At 39.1% G+C, this 19,453-nt stretch overlaps 1 protein-coding gene across 2 annotated transcripts in view; it reads right to left on the bottom strand.

Annotated features, from left to right (window-relative positions):
• The window catches only part of opcml (opioid binding protein/cell adhesion molecule-like), a 154,500-nt gene that overhangs the window by 41,297 nt on the left and 93,750 nt on the right, over positions 1–19,453 (bottom strand). For both annotated transcript variants that reach the window (XM_028983403.1, XM_028983402.1), the window contains 2 exons: positions 9,811–10,043; positions 252–377 (listed from right to left, as the gene is read on the bottom strand). In XM_028983403.1, the coding sequence (XP_028839236.1) occupies positions 252–377; positions 9,811–10,043 (359 nt within the window). The remainder of the gene's footprint in view (positions 1–251; positions 378–9,810; positions 10,044–19,453) is intronic.

The following is a 19,453-nucleotide window of genomic DNA, read 5'->3' as shown; positions in this document are numbered from 1 at the left end:
TGTAGACAATTCATAATACCCTGACCGTGACTGTTCGTATATCAGACCTCCTGGGCTCTCGTCTATTTTCACCCATTAAATATTCAAAGATAAATTAATGTGGATTGTCAGACAATTTGGTCTGTTCGTTCCATTTATTCATGTAAATTATGTTAATTTCTATATAATATCAATGTTAGTAGAAGAATTAGACCACATTTGATGATTAAAAAGGCAGACACAGAGAATAAAGTAATAAACTGTTGTCTTACCATTTGCAGAACGATGTTTCCATATGATGCTCGGCTCTGGCCGTCCAATGGCTAAACACATCAGAGTGACATTGCTGCCCTCATTCACTGCGATGTCCTTCGATACGTTCACAATTTTCGCAGGTACTGGAACAAATAGGGAGGAGACATCATTATTATCAACACTTGCAACAAACGCTGACATGTCTCTCAGAACTGAGACACGTTATCATCCTGTGACTGCAACTGTGTTTAAATAGTAGTTTCCAGAACGAGGTATTGATCTTAATCTTAAAGGCATCTCTGCTGCACATTCAGACATGACATGAGAACAAGCATTGGCAGGATCTCATTAGTATGCCCTAACCATAGTTTCCAGTTCCCAAAAGCAGCTTTCCGTAGTCATGACCGAGCTCAGAATTACAGAAATTAGGCATAAAATCAATGCAAAGCTGTAGCTGCATTATGCATGTTGGATCACATGATCAAAATGTAAAGTAACATTTGTCATGACTAGTTGCCATTACCAATTCCATGAAACATGGACCAATGGTCAAAAAGAAAGTATTACATTTTAGTGCAGTTATAGGATAGTTCCGCAAGTTCTGTAGATTGTTCAATAGTGATGAAACATTATCACTTTATATCGTTATCACTGAATCGTTAAAAAGTTTCAACTGCAATCCCTGGTGGTGGAGTGCTCTTCCACTTTATATTGTTATTTTCCATTTTTCTTGGCCAGGTATAAAAAAAAGTCCCAATTTAACAGTGTTATTTGTAGTTATATTACTATTAATCAGTCAATTCATTGCAGGTTACAATCCCTGTCCCTCACCTTATGCTTATATGCTTATTTGTGTATGGTGATGGCTAGATTTTTTTGACTTCGAAAAATTAATGCAGGGTTCTAATTTTATCAAGAAAGCCATGCGCTCATCCAGATGCAGCGTACATCTACAGTGTACATCTGTACATGCTTTGGCAATATCTAACAACATCCTAAATCTGAGCTTTTTTGTGCTTCTTGCATTTGATACAAGATTCATGGTTTGGCTGTGATGCATGGAGCCCCTTCCACTGTACAATAATTGGCAAGTGTTAAAGCAGAAGATGTATGTTGCAGTGCTAGCACAGAGAAGCATGAGAGCGACATCCTGCTGCTTGATAATGAGAAAGAGTGGCAACAGACTTCAAACTGCAGTTCTTTATTCTGACTGAGGAGCGAAAGCCCAGTTCTTTTTCACTTTTAAGTGTTTATTCACACACAACCAGTTTTGTGTGAATTTTGAAATTCAGAAACCTGCACAAAATGCATACTTATATTTACACGACTAATGTTACATTTCAGACATGATTTTGCTGCTCATCTGTGACAATAACAAACATGACCTGGAAGAAGATCTTACATAAGATTATAACATAAGCAAATTCTAACATTAAGCAAATCCTATCATTAAGAAACCAATTTGACATCATACATCTTATACTTGCACACGCCTTAACATAATAAAACATAGAGTTGTAAGGTATGTTGTATTTAAGTGTGAAGGTACACTGCAAACATGCTCTGTAAAAGTGTGACCTCCAAAATGTGTGTGTTCTAGTTAGCCTGCGAAATTGACTAATTGAATTGAGGCCAGGAATACAGATTTCTCTGGAGGAATCTGTTCAGACGCAGATGACTGCTTCCAAAATGGCTCCGGCGGCTCGCAATTTTGATTCCCATAAAGCAGACTATCACTTCTGCCATCTACTTCTGCCTTATGAGAACTGGGCTTTGGGGAGTGTTTGGATCATAGTGCCCCTGGTTATAAACAAATACAGGACATTCAACAATCAGCCACAACATTACAACCACTGTAAGGTAAAGTGAATAGCGTTTTGGGGTGGTAGTAGCCTAGTGGGTAACACACTTGCCTATGAACCAGAAAACCCAGGTTCAAATCCCAGGTTCAAGCACCATTGTGTCCCTGAGCAAGACAATAAACCCTAGGTTGCTGTAACTACTGACTGTAGGTCGCTCTGGATAAGGGCGTCTGATAAATGCTGTAAATGTAAAATGAAAAATGAAAAATGTTGATGATCTGGTTACACTGGTGTAGAGTAGTCTGTTCTTAACGTGTATGTGAAAAAAGCAATAAAACCTGCTAAGAGTCCAAGCAAAGTTAACAAGAAACAAATTATGACAGATTACAACAGGGCATCTTCAAAATCTTCAGGTCTTGTGAGGCATCTCAGAGTGTATTGGCCAGGACAGGGTGCCAGCCCACCACAGGGCACACACACACACACACACCATTTCACTCACACATTCACAGTCAATTTAGAGTCACCAATCAACCTATTATGCATGCCTTTGGAAACCTGAGACCCGCGCCAACATGGGGAGAGCATGCAAACTCCTGAAACACAAGGTCTGCGCCGGAGGTGTGTGACCACTTCACTTACCATCGCACCACTTTGTGGCCGGTACAGGAAAATAGAACGAAAAAAATTAAAACAAGTGATTTGACTTTGCATTCCTTAGATCTCAACTGTTAATTGAAACATAAATTATATTAATGCATGCAGCATGCTGTTTTATACTATATTTCAAAGTAAATGTAAATCATTTTACTTGTTGGGGAATGTTTATAAAAAAAAAGGTAAAGAATCAAAGGGATCATGAAAAAAGGCAAAAGCAATCTGTTAGTATCTCTTTACAATTTATATTCCCCTAGTACCCAGTCTGAATTGCTCAAATGGCTCATTAGTGATGTTTAAAATGAAGAAACTCAATCCAATAATGAGGATATGCTCCAAGCTGAGAATCTCCTGCTTTACATGGGAAAGGAGGTTCAAGGCTAATCTAAAAACAGGCACATCATTATGCTTGAGGAAAGCAAAGAGGATAATCCAGTTCTGTTTAGAGTGGTCTCTAACTGAATTACATTACTTCCCCTGGTGCATTGCAGTCAGCAAAACATTATGATAGAAAAACTGCACATATGCTTAGCATGGCATAATGGATCAAGTGAACTCAAAGGAAATAACCTGTTAATGTACAGAAAAGCTTAGGAACTTTAGCGAAATTGCAGACACACAAAGAGGGAAAGACCAGACAGAGAGTGTAACTCTAGAATAACTTTAAGATACTCTACTTACAGTATGGACCATTCTATTCAACATTTGTGGAAATACTACTGTGGAACTGTTTGCTTGTGTGCTTAGTTTAAAAGTGCCACTAAGCATGGTGCATCATGCTAAGCATGGGGCTTGTTCACAAGTGTAAGGTCATAAGCATCCTTAGAATTACTTTACACTAGTGAAGAAGCACAACTCCTAGCATCATTTACAGATCAATAAACCAATCAAATGCCTCTAAAATCAGTTATCCACCTTAAGTGTGGCATGTCATATACCATTAATCTCCAGAATCTAGTTTGTTAGAATATGTGAGTGACACTGCTGATTGCTTTATGTCTCCAATGAATTGCTGTTCATTTTCTTTTCCCTAATTTTATAAAACGTAAGGTCTTAAATTTGACATGTAAGTGACAAGCATTGAGTTCCATATTTTGTTTCTTGAATTCATGACTTGTGTATATGTAAGCACTGAATTTCAAAATCAGCACATAATGAACTATAATTAACTGGCTAATAATGAAAAGTTTCTCCTGGTTGGAGTCTACTCCACCAATTACTGAATACTTTAATGCAATAATTGTTTTTCTACGTGATCTTGGATTAAACCTCCCCACCATGAACTGATCTCACAACATTAAGGTGATTAATTGCCTGGTCTTTTTTATCTACAGTACATGCACATGAAACCAAAAAGCTAATTACAGTTCTATGCAATGGTTTACTCCTTGCCTTGAACTCCTTGAGGCATTTTAGAAGGTAAAACAGATGACCAGAACGCAGTATGTTTCACTATGTAGCACAAAGACTGTTTTCTTTTGATTATGATGTTCTGACACCATCCTAAATGCATGGCTTATTTTCCCTCAAAACTCAAAGGTTTCCTAATCTTGCACAAATCTTGATAAATAATCCCATTCGCTGCTTCTACTGAACTGCTGCAATAACCTTCATTTGTCTTCGCTGTATGCCCAGCCCATTTAAATAATGCCTTTTTCAGCAAAAGATACCCAGTGTTGGAGGGAAAAACCTCAGGTTTTAAGTTGCCTTAGGCTCCAACACATTCACCCGCATCCCACCTCTCAATTTACCACTGATCAATAGGTGAGATCAATATTTAGGAAGATGATGAGCGTTAGGTACATTGGCTGGCATCAGCTACAACCACAGTAGATGTTATCACTGATATGCCAAATAAAGACAAGGATAGTGTATGTACAAAGGCAGCATAAAAAAAACCCATGTCAAATCACAACCAACACAAATGTGCAAATTTACTTTACAAGTCACTCAAGACTTTGAACCGTTTGACAGCTGGTGGTTACTCTCTTTTCAAGGCCGGGGGCTGTATTCATAGCCAAAGAGCACAAGGAAATCCAGTGGCGTTTTCGGCCAGGAGCAAAGTGCTAGGTGCTTTGCGGAAGCAGTTAATGGCCAAAGCACAGCATGACATATTAATGCTGACGGGCGGGAGGTAGTGCTAAAAAGGCTCAGTCGCAGCTGTGCCGTAAACATGAGCCAGATTCACAGATTTCTTTTCATCTTTTTCTTCAGTTCTTTTTTTAAGAAATGTGTCTGTCCTTTCAGAATGGAATCTAACAGAGTTTAAGTGATATGTACACGTTGCTCCCAGAAGAGACTAACAAATGTGAAACCTAAAGATGTCCAAAAACAGAGAGTAAAAAAAAAAAAGATCACCATTCACCATTCAAAAATCACCATTCAATTTAGTTTACATTGACTGACAGCCCAAAAAAAAATGAATGGACAAGAAAAAAGTATATGAATAGTTAATTATGCCTAACTGTAAATTTGAATTGATGTAGAAATGTGCTATAATGAAAAGAAAATGAAAGTGATTACTTTTCATATGTGATACACAGCACTCGGCCCTTATTGTATACATTGAAATGTTTCCTCTGCATTTGACCCATCAGCAGTGGACAGCCATCAAAGGCATCTGAGGAACAGTGTGTGGGATCGATACCTTGCTCAAGGCTACCTTCAATGCTGGTAGATTCAAACTTTGACCACAAATTTGTCTCCTTAATTGCTAGGCCACCACTGCCCCTAAGAAAAAATGTGTGTGTTCTATGCCATTCATGACAACTATGAAGAAACTGTAAAACTAGTAGAACAGGCCTTTATGCATGCTTTTGCGATTTTCCAGACCCATACAATAATGGTCAGGGTGGATCCAAAAGTGTCCTTCAACATCTGGAGCCAATAAGCCACTAAGCCTCTAAATTTTAATGTATGCATACCTGATGTATAAACATGAAAATAAAAGCACTTCTGTACATCATAATCTAGCAGTGGACATTAACAATACACAATGGATCATGAGCAACTTAGTGCTGAAACTGTGACCAAATGTTGAAACCAAAATGCAAATGTGTCTGCTTTACCTATTTGAGTGTTTTTCATTGGTGACTTCTAGTAGAAAATGGTGAACCAGAGAAGAAGTCTAACCTGTGAGAAGTTCATGCAACTCAGGACTCTCTGCAGACATTGTACACAGAATTCATGGGGCCCTTTGTTGACGCTTGGATATAGCGCTTGGACATATATTCGCTGCTGCTCAGCATCAATTTTAGCACACCTGACCAGGAGGCCAATTTAATGGGTGACCAGTGCTGTCCTGCTTGCTTATATCAAGCCTCTGCCAGATCCCATGTCCTGGATTCAGACGACAGAAGTCACAGTTCTGAGGTTTCAGCAATCTGGAGAGACATAGACAAGGCTTGTTTTTAGACATTTCTTTCGAGGAATCTTCGAGGAACGATCACCCCAGAGCCGGAACAGAGAGTTTCTACAATGTAGCTTTGATGTAAAATGGGTACATTTTTCTTTTTATGTGTGTAAATTGCCACTGTCTTTTACACTTTTATTTACTATGTGTTGGAACAGAGTCTTTCTATCCTTTTTTTAAATATTTATGCACAAATCTCAAATTGAATTGCCTAATGTGTTGTGCGGCATTTGATGAAGAGTTGGTAGCCTGATCTACAAGAAGAGCTCTGGGGATGTCTGACTGAGAGAAGAGCTACCCAACAGCATTGACAACCTGTCTGCTTCTCACTTTATTTAGTGGAAAAAGCCTCCGGACTGTGTGCTGTATAAACACAAATAACAAGAAGGTACAGTTATTCCCTGGCCTGTCCCTCTCTGGGGAACAGACTATATCTACTCTTGTGAATGCAGGATCAACGGTGGAGAGGCTAACAAGTGGAGCTCTGTGTCATTTTTCCTCTCTGGAGCTGTGAATTGGCACCAGAGCCATGCCTCGCAGTTCTTTGATAAAGTCTAGGCACACGCTAGGACTGCAAAAATCATGCACATGCAGCCCGAAATTGTTTATGAACCACAAACTGCTCATGAATACGCCTCTGACTATTCCTGAGCCAAAAAATGATCAGGAATGGCTCCATGAAAGGTGAAAAGACACTAAAAATACAGAAATTTCTGTTTAAGGGCATATTCACATTGGCCACAGTTCACTTGAATTATGGCTGGACACTTCTCTACTTTTTTTCACATTGCACAAGGTTTCAGGTTTGAGCATGCCTGTCTCATCAGCAGGGCTTGACATTTCTCACAATGCAGGTTCAGTCACATTAGAAATAGCTTTTTTGCATATCGAAACTTGACAATGTTTATCCAAATTAGTGGTGTACTAAACGTTGATTTGGTTTTGTACAGTTGCACTGTTAAAACACACACACACACACACACACACACACACACACACACACACACATCCTCAGGTAGCCTTTACCAACTTTATGAGACCTTTTTGAGATATGGCTTGAACTAAGCCGAAAGAAGACAGCAAAGCCTTTTCAACTACCTGTGTTCATGTGTGTAGAGTTTCCCACCACTTAAAGGCATGCACACTAGGTGAATAGATTGTTCATAGGTGTGAGTCCACTGAGTGAGTGGGGTGGTGAATAATTGTTCTGTCTCTGCAAATAAACATCTGGTACATTTTGGAAATAAATCCTGTGGATTACCCAGTGGCACAGAGACAGAGGGAAGACTGAGTTGGAATAAACACCAGCAAGCATCACCATCTGTAATTGATCTTGTGATCAGATCAACTTCCATTAACTATTCACAGTAAAGCACATTTTAATGAGGGGTGCCCAGACTTTTGCATGCCGCTGTGAAGAATGTAAATGAATATTTATAGGCTATCCATATTCTCCTTTAGATTTCAATTTTGTTCAGAGCACCAAATTTTCCCTTGTTTAAAATTTCAAGTTTCTGTTCTTCTTTAAATGGCTGTCTGGACTTAACTCCTTGAAGTGAAGAAGAAACAATGTCATTCATCTATGGGTTCAGTCAGATGATCTGAGATCTGTAACCTGAGGGGAAGTAACTGCCTCATTTTATAATTTCTAGCAGATCACTTATTAAAACTACACCAATGGTGAACAAATCTCTGTACTCATGTTTGAGATCTGGTGACTACTAACCACAGCAAATCAACAACATACTTCTTCAAGGTCAAACACTGAAATCTAACATTCAAATGATAATGAATTTTTTTGTGTGAAACACAACCTTGGGCCCAGGTACAGGATGGCACAGCCTCAGTTCTGTAAGAATCAGGTGTCGGGACAAAGTGGTACCACTCTGAGTCTTGTGTGACATGAAAAAAGATCTGGAATGGATCCTGTTGCTTGCTGAGATGAGGCGTGACCCTGCAGTATCTGCAATCTAATATTTACAGGTGCTGCCTGAGAATGATGATCTCTGCAATATCTGCTTAGACAGGATCTATTTCTTTTCCTGTAGGTAGACAAGTAAGTCTGAAATCAAACCCTCCTTTCTGATGAAAACCTCCACAGCTGGCACCTTTAATCTAGAGTGTGGAGAGAGTGAGTGAAGATTAAACAGGCCTTATCAGATCATTTTGTGTTCAGGTTTGTGTGTGCTGAGGAGATTTTGAGGAACAAAACAGCTAGGTATCTGGCAACCACGCCCTTGTGGCATTCAGCCCCGACCTCTATGTGATAGCAGGTTAAACAGTCATATGAACTCGCTGTGCAGTACTGTCATGTTATAAATATGCTCCCACCCACATGCAGGGAAGTTATTGTATCTCTTGCCACAAATCATATATATTTACAGCATTTAGCAGTCACCCTTAACCAGAGTGACTTACTATCGGTAGTGACAGGGCCAGTCCCCCTGGAGCAACTCAGGATTGAGTGTCTTCCTCAGGGACACAATGGTAGTAAGGGGTCTAAACTTGTGATTTTGTGGTCTTTGCGTTCATAGGCAGATGTGTTACCCACTAGGCTACTAATACAGAAAAATAGATAAATCAACACTGTTTCCCACAGAGGGTTTATTTTTTTGTTATTCAGGCACTATTGCTAAAGTAGTCTAGGGTTCAAGATTCTGAAGTCTGTTCCAAATGAATGTGAAATTGTAATGTATGCTGGTCAGAAAACAAGCTTCAGATAAACTGGTAAATGCTGTTGTGTTACAAGTTTTTCATTAAAAAGGAGCAGAGAGCTCACCACCTATATTACCCCATCAGTGGTGGGACAAGGAGGAACAGATGATTTACTGCCTAAGGCCCAGTCTGTTCACCTGCCATTAAGATGTGAGAATACAGAAGCTCTCTAGCAGCCCTCACCTTAAGAGGCCACAGCAGTTTGACTGCCTCTCACCACCCGTATAAGGACAGTGAAAAATTGAGATGTGAAATTAAAGCATAGGTTTCAGACTTGAACAAAGCTTATTAAAAATTATTCAGTCTAAATTTATACATTATTCATATTCAAATTAATAAACAGAAACTAACCTATTATACATCATTGCTGGTTACTCTTTCAATATAATACTATAAAATATACGTTAATCATCATTGAAATAATCGCCGAATATGACTGGAACCTTGAATGTGTGAAAAGTGGTGAAATGTCACACATGACAGGTTCACCCTTCAATAAATGGTCGGGATAAGGATATGTTGTTCAGAGGATCAGTCTTTCATGTTTGTGGCAAGACCAAACACTTTTCACCCAATATGATTTATTCATGACTTTTTCAAGCAATTGTGACCCTTGGAAGCTAAGAGGATTATTTCACAAAGGCAGCTTTGACAGTGTGCTCAAATACAGACAGATATATAATTTTGCAGAATATCTTTAACATTTCTCCATCTGAATCATTATTAAAGTTAAGAAACTCAAATGTATTCCACTATCATGAGCACATGGACAAAAATGTGTTCTGCACAAAACATCTTAATAAGACTTTGTGTTAATAGGTTTTGGAAAGTGTACTGAAGGAAATTGATTGCAATGTTAATGAGATTAAAAACCAAGACTAAATCCCAATTAAATGATATGTTTGAGTTCCTTTGTGCTTCAACATTGTATTATTGTGTGTTGGTCAAACACCAGAACACACACACACATAAAAAGAGTGGAGAAATTACCTTGTACAATGAGGTGTACCTTTGTGGACTTGGGCAATTTGTTGGACAGAATCGAGCACACGTACGGCCCCTCATCGTGAACGTCCACATTTTGTATTTTTATGCTGTATTCAGTATGGGCAGTGGGGAGCAGAATGACGCGTGGATCCAAAGACCACTTTTCATCTCCTGCAAAAAGAATGGTGGTGCGGTTCAGCCATGCTACCCTTGATACTTTGCTGTCCACAGTGCACCTGTCAAAGAGAGAGAGAGAACATAAGTGATAAATATTGCATAGTTCTTTTTTCCCTTCAAATAGATACATTGGGCCCTATTTTGGCATTGCGGTGCTGGGCATAAAAGACAAAAAAAAATTATGGTCAAAGTCAATTTTGCTATTTTATAATGTTGCACCACCACAATAACTTTCACATAACATTTAAAAGGCCAGGGCAAAATATCCTTGGCGGATTGCTATTAAGTTGGATTTTTTTTTCGTGCACATCAGGCTTGAGAGCACCACTTTATGGGGCAGTGGTGGCACGTTCAACCTACATTTACAGGAGTTTGAACCTGAACTTTTCGGTCATTGCCAGGTGTGTTACCCAGTAGGATGCCTGTACCCTAGTAAACCAATTATAAGTGAGCCTTACACATAAGGGAATAAAATCAAATTGTATGTAACCGCTTAGGTACTTTTTAACAGTTAATTTAAAATGAATAAATATGTTTAAAAAACAAAAAGAGCTTGGCCTGAAACCAAACCCACCTGCAATGTCACTATGCATATGTCTTTTAATGCTCTTGACATTACAAGTGTCAATGACTATGGTAAGTGTTGTCACCAAATCATTCATTGAAATTCCTAAACTTGTTATAGACTGACCCTCAAAATAGGTGGTCATTTCACACATTAGCATATCCCTTTCAAACATCCATGCAAAAAAAAAAAACAGAGTTTACAGAATTTCATAAGAACTGCAAGAACGCATAACTCTCCCTCTCCTACGCTCTCTCGCTGTTCCCCTTCTGCCCTTGAGTCTGCTTGAGAAATGCTTGCAAGCAACAGTGATTTATATTCAAGGCAGATTATGAGACCTAACCCAGAGACTAACCTTAAATTCAATGGACTTCAGTAGAAAAAAAATCATAATGTCTGTAATACCATTTCAACCGCAGCAGAATACCAACCAGTGGGAGAGGATGGATGCGAAGTGTAAGAGCCATGAACAAGAGCCCACTCATCAGCATTTAGGGAACACTTGCGAGAAGCAAAAACAAGCGTCTTGCATTCTGTGACCTTGTGAAGCAAGTACTACTTTTACTTACTTTTACTGATTTCACACTAAGCCTACAACATTTTTCAGTTTTTTTTTTCCTTTAATTTATTCTGAAAATAATGTATAGTTCTTAACTACAATTTTTTTTTATTTCCTTCATAATAGTTTGTTCTGACAAATTTATTCATGACCAGAATGATAAGTCAGACAGTAAATGGCAAACAAACACTTGCAGTGTCTAATTTTGTTATTTAGTTAATGTGACCTGTTTAGCGGTGCTATTGGTGCAGCGAATTATCCAAAAGCTCGTGGGAGTGCAGTGTGCAGGGGAAAGAGCCAATCTTTGCCAATGGTGCAGAGAGAAAAAAGCACCAGCTAAGGGCTCTCATCCACCTCCACAACTGTCAACTTTCTGAGACTTTCCTTGAAGGAACGGGCACACAGAGCCCCTCAGTTCTCAAGGGCGGATCGTAGCTGGGGTGACTGCCTTAGCCTTTCAGATCAACTGTGTGGGTACAAACAAAATAAAAACACAACGACCATCAACATCTCCTCCATGTAGCACATGATTTTTATGAATGTTCTCTTTTTCCCTTAAAGGAGCTCAATTTCTGCAACCTACACTTTCTTCAGAATTGACAACCATCCGGTATGTAAACTGGTGAGGAATAAGGATGTGAAATGGTGTCCAAACTCTGCCCAGTTAAAGCAGACAACACCCTACAACACCCATCCAGAAAACTCTCCTGGTGCATGTGTGTTTTTAAATTTTAATTTCTGGATTAATGAAAAAGTGAAAAGTGATTAGTTGTCTCATGTGACAGCACAGCACCCAGTGGACTCAGTGAAATGCGTCCTCTGCATATGACCCATCCCCTGAGGGAGCAGTGGGCAGCCATGGAAGGCTGGGGGAGCAGTGTGTGTGGACGGCACCTTGGTGGCAACCATAGTTGGTTAGGGTGACCAGATGTCCTCTTTTACCCCTACATGTCCTCATTTTGTGGCCTGGAAATAGTGTCTGGCCAGGTTTTTAGCCTTGGTTTGGGTGCAAGGACAACACTGACCAAGTATGCCACAAGACTATTGTCACTAAAGGTAGCAGTACCACAAACTTGTTTCATGGCCTGAAAATCCATCCACAACATCTCTACCTACACCAATTAAAACAGAGCCAGTACAGGAGCAGATCACTCTGCTGCTTCCTTTCTGATAAAGGAATCATATTTGTGATCATATATTGGTTTAAAATAAAAGCATTTACAATGTTAAACATACAAAGTGGTGGAACGCAGTACCAAAAAAAAAAACAGCTGTCTTCCACCCAAAATAAGTGTGCAATAGAAAAAAACAGAGCAATGAAAATACATAAATTTGATAAAAAATATATATTTTTGAAAATGATTAATGGTATAAGTAAACCTGACAACTGGGGATGCATTTGACCACGTGTTTCTTGGTGCTGGTCCCAAGCCTTTGTAGAAGGGGAAGGCTGTGTCAGGAAGGACATCCAGCATAAAACATACTTTTGAGTTCCAAGGGAATGCTGTGTTCACTAATGCAAATCTGTCTACTCTGTCAATGACAAGTTACAATTTATTTTGTAATATCTTTGTTCATTTCCAAGCAAGGACATTTCAAAGTGACCCTAAACTCTTAAAGGGTGGAGTCATCCCACACGTGAGAGAACAAAGTGTATTATGTGGGGTGTTAGTAGCAGCACTGACAGAAATGTAAATGTACTTTTCACCGCTGCCCTGAAAACTATTTTACTCTATACTGCTCCTGCAACATTTGTGTATTCACCATTCAATGGAACATTGGTGGAAAATGTTCTAATGCTGCTCAATCAAATCTCACTGAATAGACAGAACTGTCTCCCCGGCCGCTACAGACAATAGCGACAGATGGCTATAGACATCTGTGTGAACATACTTGACTCAGTACAAGGTCGGCCTATTAAAGCAGGAGATGAATTTGTTGAAGACAGACGAAAAAAAAAATTCCCTCACAGCACTGCAAATGATGGCTTTTCTATCAAGGCACTGCAGATAAAGGTTTGTTTAAAATATCATTCTCTATCAAGAGCTGCGAATCTAATTAATTGAAGAATTTTGCTCCTGCACCCTGAATCAGTTTAGAATGAGTACAAGTTGACTAAATCCCTTCCGAAAAACAATAATGTGCTTTATTTTACAGCGAAGCTCTAATTCATTACACAGTTCAACTGTATAAACAGGATTAGAGCTCTTTGACAATACGTTAACTCTTAGCCAGCAGAGAGGCAATCCTCACTTCTGAGCATCAGTGCAGTTGAAGAAATGAATGCTTATTCAGAGTGTTTCTACAAAGACGAGGCTTATTCAAGCCAAATACCTACACTGAGAACTGGCAGAACTGCGGTCGCTGCTAAAGACAAGAGTTATGAGAATAAGTGCCACACGAAATGAAAGTGCAAGGGAACAGAACGCAAAAAAAAGGACTTGTATAAAGAGTTCTGGGACATATGCCTTATGTTTTGATAGGATGAATGATATGGGAAGAAAACTGTTCTGTTCGTTAATAGTAATGTGTCATAACTAGAATAAGGCGTACTCCCCTATTCTGGGGACCATGATTTCTCCAGGCAAAGCCTTCAACAAACTATTGACCATTTTGGTTGAAACTTATTAGAAATGTTTCAAGTGAAGAGCAAAGTCATAAGCTAAATATAGTGTCTATTGAGAGACATTTGCAGTATTAGTTTGGATTATTTAAATAAACTGAAGAGCACCAGATGATTTTACATCCAACCAGCACTCCTGGCTAAGCATCTGTGACAGTACAATGATATGTTGTTACTTATGATTCAGTCACCTCTGAGCATTAGTTTTGCATAGACAAATAAAATGTCATTAGCATGCATAAAATAGGACAAGACGAATTAAAGGAAGAGGCAGATGAGGTGGAGGATGTTCTTTTCTTTACTGATATCTTTACTACTCTTACTGATTTTCATTCCATTTGCCTATATGCTATTTGGGATTTTGCACACGGTCATCCTAAGGACACTTATACTATATCACCATAATATATCAGCTCCACTTCCAGTTTAACACTGTAGTGCTCTGTTACAAGAAGTTACAAGAGATGGCCATTTGGGGGGACCTGAACCAATAATTCAGAGTTGGCAAAATCTTGTCTAGCTCAGATATGAAGGTATCCAGGGCTTTGGTTTGTACTACCCCCCTCAGGCAAACTGTTCCTTACATTGTGAAAAGAAGTTCAACCTCAGCAAACTCATGGCCGTAGTCAGAAACTAGTGGGTGGAATTGGGAAAGAACTTACAGTGCATCCGGAATGTACTCGCATTACTTTTTTCACGCTTTTTTATGGTACAGCCATATTCCAGAATTTATTAAATTCAGATTTTCCTCAGAATTCTACAGACAACTTTCCATAATGACAACGTGAAAAAAGTTTACTGGCAAAATAGTTTACTGCCAAACAAACGTCGAAAAAGTCATGTGTTGTGAAAAAAGTGAACCCTGGCTAAAATTAAAAAAATGAAAGTAATGTCACACTTTACTGTAAACGTGTTACTGCAGGTTTGATTGGTTTATTTACATTATTTCAGTTATAAAAAATTAGTTGTGACAGATTACGAATTTTAGGCAGTGTTCACTCTGTTAGAATCTTGTAGACCTACACTATACATAGATGCCATCACAATATGAATGATTTGGAATGCTGTCACAGGGAAGAGTGAGAAAATATTGTGAAGTTCAGATGTACCGTTGCTGATAAGAGTCCTACTGAATGCAGTATTTAAAATTCCTAGACACACACAAACACTCCACAAAACAGTAGCCTTTTTTTAATGTCACAATCCAGGGCTTCACATATTAGTTCTTTAAAAAAATACATGCAAAATTTTCATCCCTCACTCAAAATGAAAGTGAAACACAGCACACAGTGACACAACGAAAAGTGTCCTCTGCTTTTAACCATCACCCTTGGTGATCAGTGGGCAGCCATGAAAGGCGCCCGGGGAGCAGTGTGTGGGGACAGTGCTTTCCTCAGTGGCACCTCAGTGGCACCTTGGTGGATCGGGATTGGCAACCTTCTGATTACGGGGCTGCTTCCATAACCACTGGTCCACTAGGCCACCACTACCCCATCATCAATCCATCATTCCTGATGTCGGAAAATGACAACAGCGATCACATCAGCAATTTATGCCCATTTCTCGTCAACAGATAAATATTCAGATGGTAAATATACAGAATAATAAGTTCCTTCATGTCATGTAGACACCATGCATGCTGGGCTTCAGATGTGTGATTTTGATCATGCCCTGATCATTCTTCAGCAGATAATAACACCTCTGTGAAATCTAAGTAGCACAGTCATCCTATATGACCCAATATCTGGCCAACTGTATAGTACGTTGATATGCATGGACGGGATAAAAAAAGCCTTGGGGAAATTATAGAGTCTGGATGAACGTCTGTTTACCACATTAACAGTTACATACTTACTCAAAACTTTTGAATGCCATATATCAAATGGTAGCAGAACAGATTGTGTCAAGACAGCGGTAAGTAAGACCGATAAGAAAGTAGGTAAACAAAACCCATTTCCCCATCCGGTATGTTGCCAATCGAAACAAGAGACTTTTTCCATCACTGTGTGTACCAGGCCACCCGTGTTGGGCTTGCACAGCAATGTATATGTGCGCGGAGTGGGCAGTGCTCCTCTTCTGAACCCTTATTTATCTCTGGAGCACAGCTCTTAGATATGGGTGGGTCACCAAATTGCAGTGGGGACATTTTAGCCAGGGTAGATTATTGTCAGTGAGATAGGCCACCGGGTCTCCGGGTGAGACAAATGATGGTTGCCCTCTGGTTGACAGTGGACTGATGACTATCATTACATGAGGTGCAATGTGTGGTAGTGACTTAGTTTGCCTCCTTGGATACGAGGCAAACATAAACGATCCTCTGCATTTCTCCTAGATAAATATAGAGCCAATACCAACATGCATTACTGTTTTATGAGGGGGGAACTGCATGTACCCCGCTGTGGCTTGAATAGGGCATTTTTTTAAAGTGGATTAAGGGTGCCTGCTGGTGACATACAAGTCACTTCATAAATGGCCCCATGCGTTGAAATGGATGTCAAATAATGGCGTGCTATATTGTAGAATAATTTAGGAAATAATGCATTCAAATTAGACAAATCTGAAAGAGACACCTTGTAAATTGTACTACAAATTTAATTTAGTTGACCTATTTACATTACAGCAAGGGGCATGTGGTAAGTAAATGCAGTAAATGTAAATGTTAATGTAAAATTACAGACCGTGAAAATGCTGGCTATCTATTGATAAAAAAAGGGTGTGTGAAAAGGGTGGACATCAGAGATGGTGATAATCTGACTCCATTAATTATGAACAATGTATTTTAACTGTTTAAAATACGTTACCTAGACTTACATGAATTACTAATCTGTCCGGGAGCTGATGGAAGAATGAAGCGCAGAACCGGGACATACTGGGAAACAATGATTTATTAAACACAAATAAAATGGCACAAGGACCAAAAACAGGGGAAACAAAGGGGAGAACAAAAACAAATCCGCAGGCGTGTGGTGACTGCCAGAACTGAAAACAACTCATAGGTTGCACGGTCCACATGAAAATGTCGCAGCCCCGATCGGCTGCTCAGAAGGTCCTTATAACTGGGCTCCAGCCATGTACAACTAATTACTCGCCCCTGTCCATGGCTGGAGCCCTGCTGTCAAGCAGGTGGGTGCCAGGTGCGTTTCCAGCTGCACCCAAACATGACATAATCAAATTAATTTTATGACAGGTCGATTACTATTGCAATTAAATGAAAATATTGAATTTAAATTAGAGAAAAGGGAGAAAAAAGAGAGCAACTTGGGAACCTGAACCTCAGAGAGGCAGGGGCAAAGAAGAAAACAGGGGAGAAGGACTCTCAGCAGCTTGGAAAAAGAAACCTTTATACTGGACATTGGGTCCCAGAAAGATTGCCATAGACCAATCAGATTGTTCTTTGATGTTTTTGCTTTGTCCAGATAGAACCCTGATTACAGGTATACCCCACATCCACCCCTCCCCTTCACACACTTCAGGCCATTTGTCACCCTTTTGGCCACCTGGTGACAGTCCTTGTTTCTGAAGGAGTCTAAATCAACAAAACACAACAATTCTACTCTTATTAAAAAATAATGTGGAACTAAAATGCATTGGTGTGCCAGTAAGGCTGTAAACAGGAGAGTTAATGAAAGCCAAAAAAACAAGTTCAGGCTCTGCAAAACAAGACCTGATGAAGACCAGTGAAGGCTGAAACATGTTGGCTACATAATGAATTCGTTTTTTCATACTTTCTTGTGGTTTGGTGTGCCTTTTTGAGCCAAAAATTTGTTTTGTTCACTGGATTAGTAAAGCACATGACCAGCTGCTTTGTATAAACATCAGTTCAATCAGCCCTTAGAAGCTCTTAGTCTGTTCAGTTTTCATATTCAAAGTGCATACAATGCTTAAAAACACACATGAGACCGTGAGCAGTTTTGGTTCACTTCAAAGCCATGTCCTGCAGATTAAAAGCAGTGTATTGTAAAGTTCAGTCTTATACAATCAGACATATTAACATCTTAAGTGTTGCATATAGATACACCATGGCTTTACATGCAGGGTGATGAAAAGAAAATTGAAAAGGAAATGATACTTTGGCAGCTCCATTCCAAAATCCAGCATGATAGAAGTGCTCACTGCTTGTCTGTCACATGCCAGGGTGCAGCAGTGACCCATTTAAAATCCGTGAATGAGAATGAAGCCTGTGGAGCCATGCAGTATTTTCAAATGGAGAGGAAGTGTAGTGGGATTCGTTTGCTGAACTGAGATGCAAACGTGCTATTTCACAAATGCATGGCACCGCGTGTTAGTAAAAGAAACTCCGGGTCACATGATATGACAGCTAATTGTACCACATTTAGTCCCAATTCTCAGAAGACATCTCAGTTCATAAATTTGGTTTTCATTGCACCTTATTACACTTTTTTACACCGAATTCCAGTTGCTCCAGAGAGAGGGAACTATTTCATCATGGAAGCTAAAAGTTTTTTCCTTCTTCCTGCCACAGCCATAAATAAATAAACGGCTAAACTGTTATATATAATATATATAATATATATCATTACAATAGCACAGACAATGGGATTTACCAATTTGGTTACTGATTTTAATCATATATTATTATCTTGTGTAATTATGCTCCTTGATGTTGTCAGATTTCGTGTTTTTAATTTTATTCTTGTAAAATCAAACATTTTTGGAGCTTCTTTTGTTTTTAAAAGAGAACAGCAACAATATAAACATGCATAATGAAAAGTAATGAGAAAGCCCCACTCGGCAATGATGGCAGGAGAAAAGGATTTTCTCCTCATTACACTGATTGGCTAATCATACAACAACAGATAATTACAGAATGATCAATGTTTTCAGATTTGCCAGATGCTACACTTTCACATGCAACAAGACCATGCAGAGCTGATCATGTAATGCCCTTTATGTTACAGTGCCCTTATAAAGGTACAGATGTAAATAATGAGTAAAGAGTCATTGTGTTTTATGAATATGGAAGTGAAAATTTTACCAGTGATTTGTGTGTTTGCTTTCTTTTGGGAGAGGCATTGTTCTTTACATTGTACTAAAGCCGTTGTGAAATGAAATATGCTTTAAAAATATCAAAATGCTTTAAATTACAGTTTGTACTTAATTGCTTTCAACTTGTCATGTATTCACTTCAATCATTCATTATAGAATGCATTAGATTAATTATTGAATAAAATGTGATATGGATGACAGAAATTTTTACTCAACACGGAAAAGGGCAGATTTCCTATCTATCTGAGCTGTCTAACATTTTAAATCTTGTGCTGAAGCGCTGACATACATCCTGCACACATCTCTGGAACTAATGTCTCCGAGCTCCACAAGGGACGACGTCGTCTGGCTAATCTGAAACCCTTTGCCTTGTCATTTCACAGGATTTAACCAGGTCAAGGCGCTGTGCTGAAGTACAGCAAAATCTCAACTCTGTTATGGAGAGTGGCTGTATACTGCCTTTCCATGTATGGATCAGCAAAGCATGATTATAAGAAAATCTGTGCTGATATGGTGGGTGAATGGCAAATTAAAAATTAACAACGTAATCTGCACACCAGGAGATATGTGAATCAACACATTCACCCCCCAAAAAAGACAACACAACCTAAACACTCACAATATAAGCATTCAGACAGACAGATGCAGAGTCTGCATTCAAAAAAAGTGTACATTATCCATACAACACCTGCAAAGTCCCATTTACGATCATTTC

The sequence above is a fragment of the Denticeps clupeoides genome, chromosome 6 (genome assembly GCF_900700375.1).
Source record: "Denticeps clupeoides chromosome 6, fDenClu1.1, whole genome shotgun sequence".
In the NCBI taxonomy this organism is placed as follows: domain Eukaryota; kingdom Metazoa; phylum Chordata; class Actinopteri; order Clupeiformes; family Denticipitidae; genus Denticeps; species Denticeps clupeoides.
The sequence above is the reverse complement of the archived record's forward strand: the minus strand, read 5'-3'. Positions and strand labels throughout refer to the sequence as shown.